At 38.5% G+C, this 18,463-nt stretch overlaps 1 protein-coding gene across 9 annotated transcripts in view; it reads left to right on the top strand.

Moving 5' to 3' along the window:
• The window catches only part of IARS1 (isoleucyl-tRNA synthetase 1), a 107,030-nt gene that overhangs the window by 54,473 nt on the left and 34,094 nt on the right, over positions 1-18,463 (top strand). For 6 of the 9 annotated variants that reach the window (XM_057404249.1, XM_057404254.1, XM_057404253.1 and 3 more), the window contains 6 exons: positions 2,667-2,752; positions 3,057-3,251; positions 6,742-6,828; positions 7,508-7,591; positions 13,153-13,300; positions 16,092-16,212. In XM_057404249.1, coding sequence (XP_057260232.1) covers positions 2,667-2,752; positions 3,057-3,251; positions 6,742-6,828; positions 7,508-7,591; positions 13,153-13,300; positions 16,092-16,212 — 721 coding nt within the window. The remainder of the gene's footprint in view (positions 1-2,666; positions 2,753-3,056; positions 3,252-6,741; positions 6,829-7,507; positions 7,592-13,152; positions 13,301-16,091; positions 16,213-18,463) is intronic. The other 3 variants (XM_057404251.1, XM_057404252.1, XM_057404256.1) reach the window with 2 other exon arrangements.

The raw sequence follows: 18,463 nt of genomic DNA, 5'->3' as shown, positions 1-18,463 counted from the left end.
CGTAGGCTAATTTTATAGGACTTGCATACAAATTATAGTGTGAAATATTCAGTGATGTTACAGAAAGTCTCCCTTTCATTGCTTGTCACTTAAGTAAACTGTTAACCCTCCACCAGTTCTGGTGCCCTTGGTCTTTCACAACAGGTTTGGAAGAAGAGGTCTCTAGCTGTGCTAGAAGGGTGAGCGACCTTCCTTAGGTCAGTTTCTGGTCTTTGAGGTTGTGTTAAGAATGCCATTTCTAGCTGACCTTCTCAGTCATTAATTCTAATTTCTATTCAGAAGATGCTTTCTAAAGATCCTAGAATGTCTTGCTGATACACTGATACACTACATGGACTTCTTGCTTTATATGAACACTGCTTATTCTTTGATTATAGGTACTAAACAGCGTTGAAATGACAAACTAATAAAAGTGAATATTTTTATTTAATAGGGACTGCAGAGCTATGTCACAGGAACACTGAGGTCTACAAATGCTGCTGGGTGGCTTTATTCTTTTTGTTTACATGTATAATCCCAGATGTAATGCTAATGTTCATTTTGTTAGAAGTATTTAACCTTGACATCTGATCTCACATTAGGTCTCAGTGATGCTGAAACAGAGTTGAACAGCCCCCAGTCCCAGCCTATTTATCTCAGTGTTTGCTGTCTGCTATTAAATGTTGATATAGCTAGCTATGTAGTTGATGTGGCTGAAAAATAAAATGGAGGGGGAGCAAGGGACTTGTAAGGAAAGAGGCCAGGCTACTGAAGGAGACATTGGTGTTGAAAAAAATGTATCCAAAGCAACAGCTTTGAGGACATAAACCTGTTTGTTCTTTGCAGAAACGAGTGGGTGTGGCCTAATGAGGGATTGGAGATAATTAACAGCTACTCACTGTATTGTTCTCTTGCCTTCAAGTATCTAATGAGCTACCCTTAAGGCAGAGTAGCTCCATCCTTCTGACTTGGACAACGACAATCTTACTCAGTATGGTGGTATCTGTGTTCCTCTGGTGATTGCTGGATTCTTCATGTGAACTTGGGGTTATTCCTATGAATATGTTCTGCTGGGTGCAGTTCTGCAGATGCATCCAGTATTGAGAATTTTACTTAAGTATTATAATGCTTGATTCAAAAAGCAGCAACTAATGGGCAGGTTTTAACCCAGAGCACAGTGTGAAAGTATGCTCAAATATTAAGGTTAGTTCAGATGAAGTAATCGGTGTATCCAAGGCTATTTTTTACCCATGCTGCTATTAAAACCTTCTACCAGCAGTGATGGACTAAGTACCTGCTGCCTGCTCAGTTGTTATGGGGCCAACACAGTGAATAAAGAACAGATCTGTGTTAAAAATAGTTTGTTGATAAAGGCATGTTTTTAACTGGGGTCAGTCCCCTGGTGTAGGTTGCTGTGTAAACTGCAGACTTGTACTTGATTATTGTAATGACTGTGATGCTTCAATTCTTAAAGAAAAATAAGACAAATACATAAGGGAAAAATACATTTCAAAACTACTTCATTAAAAAAAAAGATGATGATTAGTAATGCAGGTCAGCAGTTGAATCAGACTAGGAAAATCATAGCTTAAAAAACAGATCGGACAGAGTTTCTATCTTGTCTGTATTCATTACAAGTTTTTGGAATTAAATACACCAAAACCTTTTTGTTAGTCACAATTTTTGTGTCTGTATATATATGCATTTATTTAAGACTAGCTGTAAGAATTGAGCAGTACTCTGACTTACTGTATCCCAAGAGCAACTTAGAAAGTTATCTTATATGAAAAATGTCTAGCCTGCTTACAGCTTCTTTATGTTGGTACATTTAACTCCTTCCCTGTCAGATCTGTCAAAAAAAAATTTTTTTTTTTTTTTTTTTGCCATGGATTGAGACCAATAGCATGTAGGACAGGCTCTCCAAAATCCAGACAGGGACTGCAGCTTGTGGCTCATGAATCCTGTCAGTTAAGAGAGGGCCAAAGAGCTCTGGGAGGCTTAAACTCATTAAAACATAAAGCCAAGATAGCCTTGTTTTTGTTTTCCTCTCCTACATGCAGTTTGTCAGGGTAATTTGTTTCATCAACATTTCATGGTATCAATGCAAATCTGTTACTGAAACCTTTTGCCTTTTTTTTTTTTAGATAGTGTGATATTTTCATTGATGCAATAGACCCCAGAAAAGTCTGTACCTTTTTTAATAACCCCTTTGTTAGCTGTGATGCTGCTTTTCACTTTAAATAAGATGCCACTGATACAAGCAGTTTAGTGTACCTGGGATGGAACACTTACACTCAATTATGAGCAATTTAGCTGCTTTGCTTACCATACCTTCAGAAGAGGAACCTGGGATCTGAAACTCCTATCTGTATAGAAGTCAGGATTATTGGATTTTCAGAGGTGATAGTGTTTGGGGAAAAAAATCCCCACCGTTTTTGATATCTGACAGCATGCTTGTTCTTCGAAGTCTCCAGTTATTCTGACATGAATTATATTAAATCAGGGCAGTGGTCTCTAGCATCAATTAGTGCTTGGTTAGATTGAAGAAGGGGACCTTGTACAAAATTCTTGTTGCTTTTCAGCTGTATCATCAGAAGATACTGACTGACTTACATGTCTCCTGTCTTAACGTTAAAAAAAAAAAGAAAAAATTGATACTGTGTGGAAATAACTTTAAATTTCTGGAGTGTTTCTTACAGGTAGTTTGTATTGGTTCAGTGGCAGAGTTGGAAGAGCTGTCTGGTGTGAAAGTCACTGACCTCCATCGAGAAAGGTTGGTCTTGGAGACTTTTAATTAGTTATATAAAATAGCTGAACAGAGATTGTCTTTTTTTTCCTAACCCTGGGAAACAGATATAAAGAAAACAGAAGTAGTAAGAAGACTTGTGATTAACATGCCTCAATTTTCCTTTCTTCTGTCTTGAACACTGTTAATATAAAAATTAAAAAACCCTCTAAAATAAAAATTGTCAAAGTAAATGCTGACCTTTTAGAATAATCATTAAAAGTATTATGTTAACTTTTTGTGCTAATTCTTGTTATTGTTTAGAATTTGTCAATCTTTTTCTTTCACATAGTATTGATCACCTAACAATCCCATCACACTGTGGCAAGGGCTTACTGCACCGGGTCCCTGAAGTTTTTGATTGCTGGTTTGAGAGCGGAAGCATGCCTTATGCACAAGTCCATTATCCATTTGAAAACAAAAAAGAACTTGAAGATGCTTTCCCTGCTGACTTCATTGCTGAAGGCATTGACCAAACCCGAGGATGGTAATTTTCTGCCACTATATTATATGTTATTGCCCTGTGTCCAATGCTATTACATCTGGTTGAGCCTTTAATGTTGTGTAGGGAAATGTATGATTTGGTTTTTTTTCCCTCAGTAAAATGCAAGGTATTCTAAGGCTTGGTGACAAAGTTTTGGAATTCGTGTTTATTCTATTTTTGAAGTTTGAGGCCGGTTGTTGGCTGTGAAAGCCGACAGGTTTTTAAGATGAATTTTTGTTTTTTTTTTCTTGAGTAGTACATTTGACTATATACAGGTAGAACTCTTTCCAGTAACTTGAGTTATTAGTTAAATAAACTAATATGCAGGGATTGTGAGAATGAAGACCTTAAGCCCACTGCAGAGGAAGATCAAGTTCGATATCCTCTTACAAATCTGAATGTGCGCAAGCCAAGTTCCTGATGACCAGAAAAAGGGAAATATAACCCCCATGTTCAAGTAGGGGAAAATGGAAGACACAGGGAACTACACACCAGTCAGTCTTACCTCTGTGCCTGGCAGAATCTTCACTAGGGACTGTAGTGATAGGACAAGGGGTAATGAGTTAAAACTTGAGCAGGGCAAGTTTAGAATAGATATAAGGAAGAAGTTCTTTACTGTGAGGGTGGTGAGGCACTGGAATGGGTAGCCCAAAGAAGTTGTGAATGCTCCAACCCTGGCAGTGTTCAAGGCCAGGTTGGATGAAGTCTTGGGTGACATGGGTGACATGTATGGTGTCCCTGCCCATGGCAGGAGGGTTGATCTTAAGGTCCTTTCTAACCCACACCATTGTGACCTCCATTTGCCCACTCCTCCTCCAACAAACCAGTCGGCCACTCAAAGACAGCAGTAGGAGGTGGGCTTTTGCATGCTGATGAGGTTGAGGAGGTTTATTATGTACTCTCAAAGCCAGGGGGCTTGAGCAAGGAAAACTTGAGGCATGATGCTGCATGAAAAATAAGTTTCAAGAATCAAGTTAAAGGTGTCTTCACTTTACAACCCATTTCTTTTGATGCGGAAAAATTGTCTTGATCTTCCAAACAAAGTTATATTTCTGAGTTTGGCAGTTAAGGAGGCACCACTGAAGTCTCACTCAGTGAAACATGGACTCCTTGTGGCATATTAAATACTTGTCAGAATATAGCTGCACCATACCTCATTAGTGCTATGCAAGATGTTTGCAGTGGGTCCTCAGAGCAGTACTGCACATAGCTCAGCATTAGCATAATCTCATGAACTTCGTTAAAAATGGCTTCTTGCATGTACTTTTTTTTCTCATTTTTGTTTTGTTTTTTTTTTTTTTTTTCACCCCCCAGAAGTAGTCTTTGCTAGCCCATCTGTTTGTGCTCTCCACAATTTTATGTAGAATCATAGAAAGGTTTGTTTATATCACACTTTATTAGTCATGGTGCTTTTCAGTGTGGTGTTGAGTTACGTGTCTTTGTGGAGTTAGGGTTTTTTTTTACTATTGTTTTGGCTGACATATCTAGCATACATATATATGTGTGTATATAGATATATATATATGTATCTCAAGGACATGACTAGAAGCAGACAGATTTGGTGAATTGTGAAGCAGCAGAGATGTTGAGGAAGTTGTCAGAAACGTATGTATATGTGGACAAGATATTTAAAAAATAAGGTGCAAAGATATTCCTTTAAAATATTAAGAGTGACTGAGGTGAATTTTTTAAAAGGATAATCTGAGAAAGAATGAGAAGAGTTGTAAAAATTGTGTGTAAACCTTTGCAGGATCTCTAAGAGTCTTGTAAATGTCATCAACTAAAGTACCTCATTGCTGAGGCTCATCAGGTTTGATAAGGCCAATAATACTAAATTTGTGAACAGTTCTTGGATGTGTTATTTTCAGTGCCAGTCGTCGGTCTGTACAATTTTCCCAATGCAAACACTATTGAAATCTCTTCTAGCTGGTTCTACTTGTCTCTTTTTAATTGTGATTGCACCTGCCTCTAGTAAGAGAATTTGCACCCGGTTTGCAGGAAGTGATGGGAGTTTGTCAGTGAGGTATTTTCAACTAAATACTAAAGAAGTACTGCTGTGTTTGTAACAAACTGTTAGTCTTGCAGGCTTGAGGTGAGTAAATGCTCAGATGTTTGTGTTCAGGGGGTTTCTTAAGAAGATTAAAAATAGAGATGGGGATCTTCAGTGCATGTGCTTGTCTGCTGGTGAAGGAGTGTCGGTCAAAATTCATGAAATTAATTAATTGAATGAAGTTGAATAAAGAGAATTTGCATCCTGCAGTGTGCATTGAGGTGATTGAGGGTTAAAAGCCTGTTAGAGGTAGAGCATCAGAGTTGTCACATAAGCCACTTAATAAATGCAGTAATGGACATTGCAGCCTTTACAGAGCTTTGGACCTTCAAGTGTCAGAATAATGCTATTGCAATTATAGGCAGCTTTTTGATAAAAACAACTTTGGAGAATACAGATGGAATTCTCTCCTCCCCAAGTGTTTCTGCACTAGATCTTCATGCAAATGCATAGTTCTGAGGCATAACCTCCTGTGCCTTATTCTAAATCAGTTAGCTTTTCTATATCATCTGCTCTTTTAAGGTTGCTAAGCAATTGTCAGTGTAATATTAATTTTTAACCAGGAAAGCTGTGGCCCACCCTCCAGTTATTTTCTCAAAAGTAATTACTAGCAGTGCAGTTGCAGAAGCTGATAGATAGCTCCTTTGGTGAAGGTTCCACCTCCTGAGTATGAAATTATTACATCCTCTTGCACCTCCGCTTAGTTTCTCAGGTACAATCATTACTGACATACTGAATCATAGGTTGGTTCCTGTGCTTGCTCCGACCCTGGTTTCTTAACGAGTCCTAGGCAGTTTACGGTGTTACTGTAAACACACTTGATGTGGGGGGAAACCCCTACTGGCTGTTGCTGCGGGGAATGCCTGCATTCTCCTGTTTTCTAGTGCTGGCTGATTTAATTTGTGTGAAAGGAAGGAGGCTCTGCTCACTTTTGCTAACTTGGTTTTATGCTCCTGGAAGTAAAACTTCTTCAGTCTGCTCGACTGAGGAATTAACACATTAACAGACACACAGACGTGTACAGAGTGTGCCGGTCCTGTCTGCCATGTTTTGTTTTGGATGGATCCTGAGTTCAGAGGATTACAGTGAGCAGATAGGGAGCTTGTTCAGGGACAGAGTTCTTATTTTCTGTATTGGAAGGGAAAAAGCTACATTTTTTTTTTGTGTTCACAACCTTCCTAATGTCTACTGCTACAATTTTTCAGCTGCCTTGAACTAATAGATGACGACTGAGCAAATAGCGCAATATGCTACAAAGAGAAAAAATGTCTACCTACAATAAGCTCCTCTTCTGAGCCTTTGCAGTGTAAATGTTTGACATACTTAAATTTTAACTTTGCTATCGTAAAACAACATAATGAAAATTTTCTGTTGTAATGAAAGGCATGCAGACATTAGCTTGGTGTTTTTAGAAAGTGACATTTATGTTGTCTCTTGTTTCAGGTTCTACACCTTGCTGGTGCTGTCCACTGCTCTTTTTGGAAGGCCTCCTTTCAAGAATGTAATTGTGAATGGCCTTGTTCTTGCCAGGTTGGTATGTCAGTCACTTCTTTCCCTAACAGATTTTTGGTTAACAAATATTTCAGATAAGTCCCTACAAATTGTAAATTTAATCTGAAATGGGCTTTGGAGCTGTTAAGACTTGTCAGGGAGATATTGGTGTTCCAGGAGATAAACCTCAGGATCTCAGGTGCCTTACACATCCCAGCTGCCTGCTACCCTAGGTTCTTTCTAGCAGGATTAGTCCTTCCTAGAGAGAGAGAAAATGAGTAATAATTCAAAATAGGAAAGACTAGGAAATAACGTATCTGTTATGCAGAGTAAAGGGGATTATAAGTGTAGTTTTAGATGCAATTTTAAATAAGTTAATTCTGTTTATTTTCAAATAAAGCTCTGCCAGTTGGCTGAAGGGATTGATTCGAAACAAGTGCATCTTCCCTCAGCTTTGGTAGGAAAGACACATTTCCTGCTGAGATTTGTAAATTAGGAGCCTCTAGGCTTGTTTTGTGGGTTTTTTTGGTTTTGTTTTCAGTTGTTCTCAGGGGCTCAACAGTCATATTGAAATGATGTACTAATATCTAATTGTGTCTGTGCTACCAAGAACAAAATAGGACAGAAAAATTAAGCTGGATTTGAAGGGCCCTTTTTTCCTTATCCATGTATTACAAGAATTCTGGGAACTTAGGCCTACATTCTGATTTTTTTCTAGTGATGGCCAAAAAATGAGCAAAAGGAAGAAGAATTACCCAGATCCAATGAGTATTGTAAATAGTTATGGAGCTGATGCATTAAGGTAGGTTTTCCCTAATTAATATACAATCTGATATGTTGGATTTCTGTTCATAGCAGGCTCGGACCAGGAGTGCTTGTGTGGTGTTGACAGTTTGTAGTAGGAAGAAAGTTAAATTTGAAACTTAGACCACTATGGCAGCGAAGTAGCTGAAAGAGTGGATGACTTAAAAGAACTGGCAATAGTTAAGTTCTTGGACTTTCTGTACCCTTGTCTTACCTCCCTCAAGGCTGGTAACAACCAAAGCTGCTGTGCTGACTTGGAGGCCTTTTGTCAGAAAGTGTGTGTCCACTTGGTACAGAATACTTCCACTGAAGCCAGCACTCTCTGCTATTGCAGCTAATAGTCTGAGCTGACCCACTGAAAATTTGTATAACATCTTTTGAGCACAATACTATTAGTTTGCTGTTAAATCACTACTTTAGGAAAGGATTAGTGTATAATGCACGGAAGTGTTTGTTTGATGCTTTCGTTATAAATTTCCTAAAAAGAAAGTGTTTATTTGGTGAAAAGATATGATATGTACCTAATAGTAGTAAAACCAGAAAAGCAGAAGTGGAGCAGCTTAATGTGTGTATATATGTTGTATATATGCAAGTTGTGTGTGTGTATGTGCGTGTGTGCATTGTGTATACATATGTATCTGTATATCTCATCCTGGCCAAACAGAGATTAAACACAGTTCAAGTGCTTAATTAAAATTATACCAACTGGTTTAGACCTCACAGCAGTCTTCCAATATCAGAAAGGAGCCTACAAGGATGCCGGAGAGAGACTTTATTAGGGACAACATATATAGCAGTAGGACATGTAGGAATAGGGCAAGGGGTACTGGGCTCAAACTTAAAGAGGGGAAGTTCAGATTAGATCTAAGGAAGAAATTCTTTACTGTGAGGGTGGTGAGGCAGTGGAACATGCTGCCCAAAGAAATGGTAAATGCTCCATCCCTGGCAGTGTTCAGGGCCAGGTTGAGCAGAGCCTTGGGTGACATGGTCTAGTGTGAGACATCCCTGCCCATGGAAGTGGGGTTGGAACTGGATGATTTTAAGGTCCTGTCCAAGTCAAAACTAATTTATGATTTCATGATATAAATGTAATTATTCCTAGATTTTTGTTAGATGCACTAACTGCATGCATGCAGTGATACCTTGAGATGAAGGTACAATAAAGACATTTTAATAACTTGCACATTTCTCAAGGACCCTGTAATTCTTGCTGTATATAAGAAAACTTTATCACACATATTGAATTGTATGTTACAATTAGCAAGGTAATGATTGGGCTGAATAAAAGCTTAGTGTATGATGGTTTTTGGTTTATTTCAGGAAGATGTTGGTTGGATGCTCTAGGTAATGAAAAGAAATAGATGTGAAACTCATTATTTCAAGCTTTAGCATTTTAAAGACCTAGTAATTCATCTTCTCATGTATGTTTACAATGGAGAGTTGGGTGGATTTCTTAAATTTGATCAAGATTGTTGTTTACAAATAATCAAGGTGTATTAGGAGAATATCAGTGAATTGGTAGATGCAACAGTATGGGTCAAAAGGGTTGGAGGTGCTCAAATTGGAGTTTTTTAAATCACAGATGATGTCTCTGTTGGAAAAAATCTTCCTTTTTTTTTTGGAAAACAAACAAAAAAATCTCAAACACCGGAAGTTACACTTCCATTATTCATGGCTTTTGATTTCTAAAAGCCAATTCATTTTTCTTCCTGTGTACTCACTCTTTAATGTCACATTTATTTATACATACACCCACATGGAGAGCAAAAAGCATTGCAGGCTAGGTTCATTTATGGAAGGAGCTCTGCGATTCACTTGTCTCTGCTTACTCACTGAAGCACTTGATCTGTTCTGTTTATAGAAAGAGCTACTACTGAGGTTTTTTGCTTGGCACTGTTTCCTTGCAGTTACTTTAGCTTTTGCAGTATAGTGTGTCTTTGTGTGTATATATCTATATATATATTTATTGGTATTTTAAACTACAACTTCTCAGGAGTAGCTTCATAAATAGCAGAAATTATAGGTGTAAATTAAGTGAATTTAAGTGAATATGGAATTGAATGGAAAGAGCATAGAGAAGAAATAACAGCACAGTAAATCTAACAACCCAGCTTCAGATGTCATGAAACTTGGAATCCTGTGTGAAATCTCTAAGAATTACCTGGTCTAGTGGAAGGTGTCCCTGCCCACAGCAGGAGATTGTATCTAGATAACTTTTAAGGTCCCTTCCAACCCAATCCAGTCTGTGATTCTATGAATTGTCAAAACCAGTTATATTGCAATATTGCTGAGACCTATGACTTGAGTTGGATAGCTGTTAAAGCTGAAGTATGTCAGAAAGAGAATTTGCTGGTCATAGTATATACAAGCCTTTTACTTTTATGTATCCTGAGGTAAGTGTTCCTGTTAGATGTGATGTGTTACATTCTCCTCTCAATCTGTTCTCAAAATGCAGAAGAAACAGCATAATGTCATAGACTGCTGCTTTAGAGAGACAAAATGGTTTCTCATATATTGTTAGGAAACTTGGTAATACTGGCTTGATTTGAGAAAGGTTTTATGTTCTTCCCAATGAGTAATATTACTAGATATAACTTGTCCTTAAGACCTTAAGATAGAATCATAGAATAGTTACGGTTGGAAAGGACCTCAACATCATCTAGTTCCAACCCCCCTGCCATGGGCAGGGACACCTCACACTAAACCATCTCACCCAAGGCTCTGTCCAACCTGGCCTTGAACACTGCCAGGGATGGAGCATTCACAGCTTCCCTGGGCAACCCATTCCAGTGCCTCACCACCCTAACAGGAAATAATTTCCTCCTAATATCCAATCTAAACTTCCCCTGTTTAAGTTTGAACCCATTACCCCTTGTCCTATCACTACAGTCCCCAATGAAGAGTCCCTTGCCAGCATCCCTATAGGCCCCCTTCAGATACTGGAAGGCTGCTATGAGGTCTCCATGGAGCCTTCTCTTCTCCAGGCTGAACAGCCCCAACTTCCTCAGCCTGTCTTCATACAGGAGGTGCTCCAGTCCCCTGATCATCCTCGTGGCCTCCTCTGGACTTGTTCCAACAGTTCCATGTCCTTTTTATGTTGAGGACACCAGGACTGCACACAATACTCCAAGTGCGGTCTCACGAGAGCAGAGTAGAGGGGCAGGATCGCCTCCTTTGACCTGCTGGTCACTCTTGAAGATCATCTAGTTCCAACTGGATGTCCCTGACCCATGTCACCCAAGGCTCTGTCCAGCCTGGCCTTGAACACTGCCAGGGATGGAGCATTTACCGCTTCCTTGGGTAACCTGTTCCAGTGCCTCACCACCCTCATGGTAAAGAACTTCTTCTTTATATCTGATCTGAACTTCCCCTGTTTAAATCCATTGCCCCTTTTCCTATTGCTGCTGTTGTCCTTGATGAAGAGTCTCTCTCCAGCATCTTTGTAGGCCCCCTTCAGATATTGGAAGGCTGCTATGATGAGTGTTAAGTATCTCTGTATTGGAATAATTCAGGCAATTACTATTCTTTCAATTTTTACATATTGTGAGGCAGTGTAGAGCTGCTATGTTTTAAAACCTCAGCTAAACAAAAGAAAAAAAAACCACAACCCCAACCAAACCCTCCCCCCCTCCCCCAAAACAAAAACCCCTAACTCCCACAAACCAAAACTGTAGCCTTAGAGAGCTACTTCTGTTATTTAGTTCAATTGCTCATGCAAAGAACTATTTTAAGAAGACTTCTGATAGATTCTTAAGTGAGTGCTGCTCACTTAAGCAATTGGGGATTGCAGTTAGCAATTTATGGGATCCTTCATTGGTCTGGTAAGTTGGCATTGCAGCCTCTTCAGCAGGAAAGTAGTGGAGGGAATATTTGAAGTAGTTGTTATTCTGGGTATGTCCCAAACTGATAAAAAGCCTGGAGTATCTTAGTGTACCCTGCGGCCAGGCTAGCTATGTACTATGATTAAAGTTATGTTTGACTTCTGAAATAAAGAGTAATAAGCATACAGGTAATTGTGATTGGAAGTTTAGTTTAAATATATGCCTATAAGTTCTAATTTAATTTAGGGACTTATTCATTCATTATCATGCTTAGTTGTCCTGTACTCTTTTAAATTCATAATTTGAATTCAGATATAATACTTAAAGATATTTTTTTTTCCCCAGTACAGTACTGAAAATGCCTATTTCTATGCTGCATTACTGTTTACTCTGGCAGCTTTTTTTTATGTATTCTTTTTTACCAAAGAAGCCCTCTCCTGAAGAATTGATGATCTGGTATTCTTGAATGTGCTGTGTTAAACCCCATTAAGATTTTAAAGCCTCCTAAAGGAAGTCCTTGTAAAGATGTATTAGTTTAGAATCATAGTTTTAAAAGCTGCTAAGATGTGACAAAATGAGTAAATAAATTTCTGTTGAGAAACACATCAATCTTTAAAATAAAATGTTTGGTTTGGATTTCATATTTGGAAAATTAAATGAAGTGTATCTAAATCAAGTTTATATTCAAGTTTTTTTGATGCCTGGGTAACACCTGCTTTCTTTTTGAGTTAATTTGATAGGTACATCTTTTTCTCTGCAGACAGAATATTTGTTTAAGGAAGAAAATGGGATGAAGTATAGTGATGATTCTTTGTAAACTCAGAGCTAGCAAGGAAGCCAGGGATGTGTCTGTCTCTGTGAAATGAGGAACTTACAGCTTGAGAGAGACTGACCTGAGGAGGATCTCCCTAGACAGGGTGGATTTAATGTATAGATGAGAACCCCTTTGGCTGACTTGGGCATGATTGTGTGAGGGGCTGCTGCTGATATAGAAGTTAACATCACTTGAATCCTCTGCCATTCTCTGTCAGCTGTTTCAGGAGCTGAAGCACATTTGTATTGATCAGAGGTGTATCCTTTCTTCTCTTTTGGCACTGTTTTTCCTTAAAAGTATTCATTTCTGCTCTTTGATTTTGATCTGTTTGTTTTGCCTTGCTCCTTAGCCCTGTGTTTGCAGTGGGTGCAAAGCTTTTTATAAATGAGGAGATGAGCTAGATGGAATCAAAAGGTACTTTTTCATTGTTAAGGAGTTCAAAATATTACCAAAACAACAGGTGCCGTTCTAAAGAGCATAGAATCACAGACTGGTTTGGGTTGGAAGAGACCTTAAAGCTCATTTAGTTTCCGTGGGCAGGGACACCTTCCTCTAGACCAGGTTGCTCAAAGCCTCTTCCAGTCTAGTCTACTAATTCCATGCATCCAGTTCTAGTTTTAGACTGTAATAGCATCTGAGCATGTGTTATCATCTCAATTGACTTCTAGGGTAAAAAAGAAAAAAAATAAATCAAATTCCATAAGCAGCATCATAGAAATAGTCCTGTCTACTAGGAAGTAAATTGTCATATATTCAGTATGTTACATGCTTACAGTACTGTTTTCCTCAGAATTCTTAATGTGAAACTGTTCCCTTGGGTATGTCTCTTGCTGTGCAGCTCTCTAGGGTTTACTGTACATTTCAGTGCATTTCTGCTGGTATACATAGTTTTAAGCTGTTGAGTACTGTGTTCTTATTTTGCAGGTTATACTTGATCAATTCTCCTGTGGTAAGAGCAGAAAACCTGAGATTTAAAGAGGAAGGAGTAAGGGATATACTGAAAGATGTCTTCCTGCCCTGGTACAATGCATATCGCTTTCTTGTTCAGAATGTTCAGATCCTGCAACATAAGGTACAGATCTCTTGAATGTGGAAAAAGAAAGTGGAAGGGGCTTTGTGCTTTTGCCAATGTTAGAGTGAATTAGCACCATAGAGAAGTTTAGTTTGGAAGGGAGGTTTGGATTCTGACTCTGGAGGTCATCTGATCTTTATGTCCTTGTTTAAAGCAAGGCTGACTTCAAAGCTAGGTCAGGTTGTATATATTCACTGTGAATTCCTATGGTGTTTGCTGTTTGTTTCCTGTTTTATAAAACTATAACCACCCTACATTTTTCTCTCCTTGACCAAGCTTGTTCTATAGAAAGGAGGAGTGGAAGGTAGGCCCTGTCAAGACATAACAGCTATCCTTTCTCAGATTAGGCTGTTCTTGATTCCCTCTTATTTGAGATAAATATGATGCTATTGCATCTATTGATAGGGACTTTATGGGGTTAATACATACTAAGCGATTATCTGCTGTCAGTCACCTTAAAAGCCAGGTACCATGTGTGCTTGAGGGAATCCTTCTGAAATGTCCATACTAAGCCTTGTTGGTTTATTGCTAATTCTTACCAGTGATTGTGTAGTAGCTTGGAGGCAACAGGTGTCACTAATATTGCCTTGAGTGCTGCTGCTGCTTTTTCTTTGCCATTGCCCCATGCTATGTAGTCAGGAATGGCTATGTTGTAGGAAGGATGCCATCAGAGGACATTGCTTAGCAGCATAGAGACCTAACACAAATGCAACTGCAAATAAGTAAAGAAAGCTATTTTCAGTATTGGCTGCTGTGACGACTTCTTGAGCTAACTCATTTACTGTAACTTTAAGTATGAATCTGCATAAAAATGTTTAACTTGGGAATACTCGATAGTGAATACATTAACAGCAGCCAGAAGATTGTTGTCTTGAACATGACAGTTGATTTTTCTTAAAGTTAAATTTAAATGCAACTTTGGGGGATGGGGGAAGAAATGGAATGGGAAGAAAGGCAAATCATAAAAGCAATAATGCTTTAGACTTGAAGATTACATTTGAAGTCTACTAAAAGTGCTTAGTGACTGACATGAGTTTCTACCCTTTCAAAATGAAAGCAAGATTGAAATTTCTTTTTGATAGTAAATTTTCATTTAAATTGAATATTTTATGTGTATATTGTATAGTTTCTGTTGAAACCAATTTTTATCTTTCAGCTGAGATTAATGGTAGAAGATTACCACATCTTAGTGCAGACTTACATGGAAGAATGGGACCTAAGTGAAAAAGTTCAAACCTTATACTACACAAGAAATTACACTAGCAGCCTAGTCACTGTGGACAGCTGAAGCAATAAAGGCATCTGACTTCAGTAAATAGTACAGTAAATAGCTGACTTAAATAAATGGTTTCATCTTTTTAATAACACCTTTTGGGAAGAAAGTCTGGTAACTTGAGATCCTAATATGTAAGGAATCTTTTCTTAGGATCCCTAGACAGCATTCATCAGGCAAACTTATTCACTGCCCAGAAATATACTTCAGGTTTTCCTGTTTGAGCTTTGAATTATCTACAGTGCTTTGCAGCTTTTTGCTTTGATACCAGTAAATCTTGCAAGGTCAGCCAAATTGGAGATGGGATACCCCAGTAGAAAATCCAGGTGCCTAACCAGATAGTTTTGGTAATTAAGCAGAAGTAATTTTTCTTTTTAAATAGATCCTGAAACCATTCCTGTGCACAATATTAGGCAAAATAATGTGCTATTGGAGGTGATAGTGCTAGATTTCATGCAGAGGCTTAAACAACTTTTTCATTGTATTCTGCCTTCTGCAAGAAAGAAGCTACAATCTCAATGTTGTGCGTGAAGTCTAATGGTAATCTTATGCTTGCTGTAATTACCACAGTAACTGTAATTGGTTGAATGATTGCTGACCTCACAACTGGGATTGCTGTATTTCTGGGTGTGCAGAGGTATTTCTTCCCTAAGAATCTTGTCCTCGAAACTACGTAAGTGGGTGTATAATTACTAGGTCAAGTAATCCCAAGAGATCTTTTTCATTTGGACTCTGGGGGAAGGGCAAGCCCAAGACTTATAACCAGATGTTAAATACTGATCGTAAATCTAAAAGAATATTAAAACTACTGTTTTCAACCAGTCATAAGAAGATTCACACTGTTGGCACTGACAAGTGTGGCTACTTGTGGTTTTGCTTGCAATTTCTCAGATGGGTGCAAACATCAGTGTTCTGGAAAGCAACAAAATGCCCTGTATGTATGTTGGATGCTGAAAGATTCCACCTGTTTTTTTTTGTGGGTTTTTTTTTTTTAGGTTGTGTTCTTTCATGTTTTAATCTGTGGAAATTGTCACATGTTCTTTAACAATAATTATGATCTTCATCTACCCTTTTCCCATATATAATTTATCTTCATAGTACCTTTTCTGTAAATGCTTCAGATCCTCCTAGATGAAGGAGTTAGGTATATGTGAGAGTTCCGCCCTGTGTGCGGAAGCTGTGGCTTACGCTGCACACAAGGGAAGAACGACTGCATATTGTTGTGTGCTGTACTTCTCTATACCTGGTTTAACAGATCCAGATAACTGGCCTCCTTTGTAGTTGAAGGAGTAGTGTGGTGAAATCAGCAGCAGTGGGAGTCAGGTTTTCCTCAGCTACTTCTCTTACTAATTCTCTTAGCTTATTCTCTTCTGGAATTTCATGTCCTCTCCTTGGAAAACCATGTAAAATAGCGAAGGTGACAAAATACTAGTGGCTGACAGGTGGTTTCATATAGAGGCTTGAATATATACCCTTATGACTTGAAAAATGTGTTTTGTGTTTTTATGTTGATGATAGGATGAGGGACGAGAATTCCTTTACAATGAGAATACAGTTAAGGAGAGCAAAAACATCATGGATAAATGGATTCTTTCTTTCACCCAATCACTCATTCAGTTCTTCAAAGCTGAAATGGCAGGTATGCGCATTTGGCTGGGTGTGTGTGCAGGTGTTTCATTTTTTATGAGAGAACTAGCCATTTCATCCAGAGATTTACAGATTCCTCTTGAGAATTACAGTCCAGATAAAAGGAAAGAAATCTTTAACCAGCTACCATAATACATGGAATGCTGCTTTCATGCTTGTTAATACAGATTTTGCTGTTCTTGTTCATGAGATTTCAAAAAGTGCTGAAGCTTTTTTTTTTTTTTTTTGGGTCATGGCTAATGCTATGAGCTCAGTGATGTAGCTTGATGCTGTAACATCTGAAGTGCTTGGAGCCATTAATAGTATTATAAGAGTAACTGAAAGCAGTGAAAAGGAAGCCAAATAGAATTTGGGGAAGCTGTAAAAAAAAAAAAAGGATAAAATGGGCAGTGCTCAAGTCAGCTAAATAAAATAAATTCGAGAGGTACATGAGCATGGGGAATAATTTTTTCCCAAGCATAGTTCTATTAATGTGGTCTATGAATGAACAAACAACCCCCAAAGCCAGTGATAATAAGTTGCCCTCAGAAGAATTTTTAGAAGCCTTCCACAGTTGTGTTTGGGCTTGACGAAGGAAACCATTACTGGGAAGATGGATAACGAGGAAACGGCTAAATGCAAGATCTGAATTTGAGGGCACAGGACAGTCCTCCACTGTTTCAATCATTTCTGTATTTCCCTTTCTTAGATTGGCATTGATGTAGACTCTCCCCAAAGATCACTAAGATGAGTTTGTCAGGCTACAGTGTTTATCCAGGTCATTTTGGTAATAAGAAAATTCAGGTGAGGTCATCTAAGAACATTTCATTAAAGGAAGAAAGAATTCTCAAGCTACCAAAACCTGGAATATGATAAAGGCTGTGTGTTGTTGATGAAAATGTGGCTTCATCCTAGAAGTTTTGTCCTTGAAATTCAGTGGTGGTGTGGGAGTTTCATCTGTTGCCACACAGTTAATATGCAGAACCTATGCAAGCTTATGTGCTGCATGTAAAGAGCAGCACATAACACCTTTGAGGATAGTGGAAGACTCATTTGTGAATGCATACCTGGGATCTTAGATTAGTGCATGGTTTAAACAAACAGTATTTGCAGGAAGATGAGTGTGGGGCTAGAAACTCAAGTTCTCTGCTCTGGTTTTCTAAGAGGAAGATGAAGCTAATAAAAAGGGTTATGTCAGCTGACATCTTTACATAGCAAGAAGATTGTTCCAAGCAGAAGAAAATGCTTGCTGGAAAATGACAATGTAAAGACTTTCAAGACTGGTGTTGGTGTTAATTGCTATTGTCTTTTGTTAGATAAATATAACAGGATGCACTCATCAGATGAGTGAGACCTCTTATTTGCAAGTGATTAATAAACATTTTTTCAGTTTGTGTTTCTGCATAAACTCTGAATTCAGTCAGACGGGTATTAGTGAATGCAGTAAATTGGTATATGGTGACATGATACTTGTGCTATGGCTTGAACTAGGAAAAATGCTAGTAAGAGGCAAGGGAAGATGAAAAAGTAATAAACATGCACAAGCTGTTGTAGATGTGACACGATGCAAGCAAAAGTAAATGATTGCCAACTAATGCCATGCAGCTCTTACTGCAAAGTGCATAAAATGGTATGTTGTCTCTGCTATGTCTAAAACATACCTGAGGCAGTGGTACTGAGGGGATGTTCAGGCTGTCTGTCAAAGGAATGGCACAGTCTGCACTGTAATGTGCTCTTCTTGGAACTGTGTGTGTGATCAAGAAGACATAAGCTTGAAACTCTAAATTTCAAGGAGATGCCACTAACCAGAAAAAATGTCGCAATTGAGCTTAGCTTCTTCCATTTAATCAAGTGTATTTTATAGTGGAGGCACATTTTACACTGATTGCCTGCCTCTAGAAAAATGTTCCCATTAAGGAAAACTTAGTTAATTCTGCCCCAGTTTTTGCTAGTAGCTCGAATAGCCAGCAGTATTTCAGCCTGCATGGGGTCCCTGTCAGTTTGGTATTGACCTCATTTGAATAGACTGAGGGTGGAAAGGGCAACATACCTGTGCACACTCCCAGCTTTGGGATGCTTTGGGGAGCCTAGGAAAACTTCAGAAAGGTATAACGACCCTCTGCTAATCCTGGCCTGGGAAAGCTTTTGACTTCCTAGAATGTATGCAATTGGAGAATAGGACACAGCAAGTATTAGAAAGCAGCGTCACTTCAGTTATTCATGGAAAATTGCAAATATTTTGAAACCATACATGTGTGTTTGTA

The sequence above is a fragment of the Pezoporus wallicus genome, unplaced genomic scaffold, assembly GCF_028554395.1.
Source record: "Pezoporus wallicus isolate ANWC-B61680 ecotype Strahan unplaced genomic scaffold, APGP_CSIRO_Pwel_v1 contig_5935, whole genome shotgun sequence".
In the NCBI taxonomy this organism is placed as follows: Eukaryota; Metazoa; Chordata; class Aves; order Psittaciformes; family Psittacidae; genus Pezoporus; species Pezoporus wallicus.
This window is presented reverse-complemented; position numbering and strand designations above follow the sequence as displayed.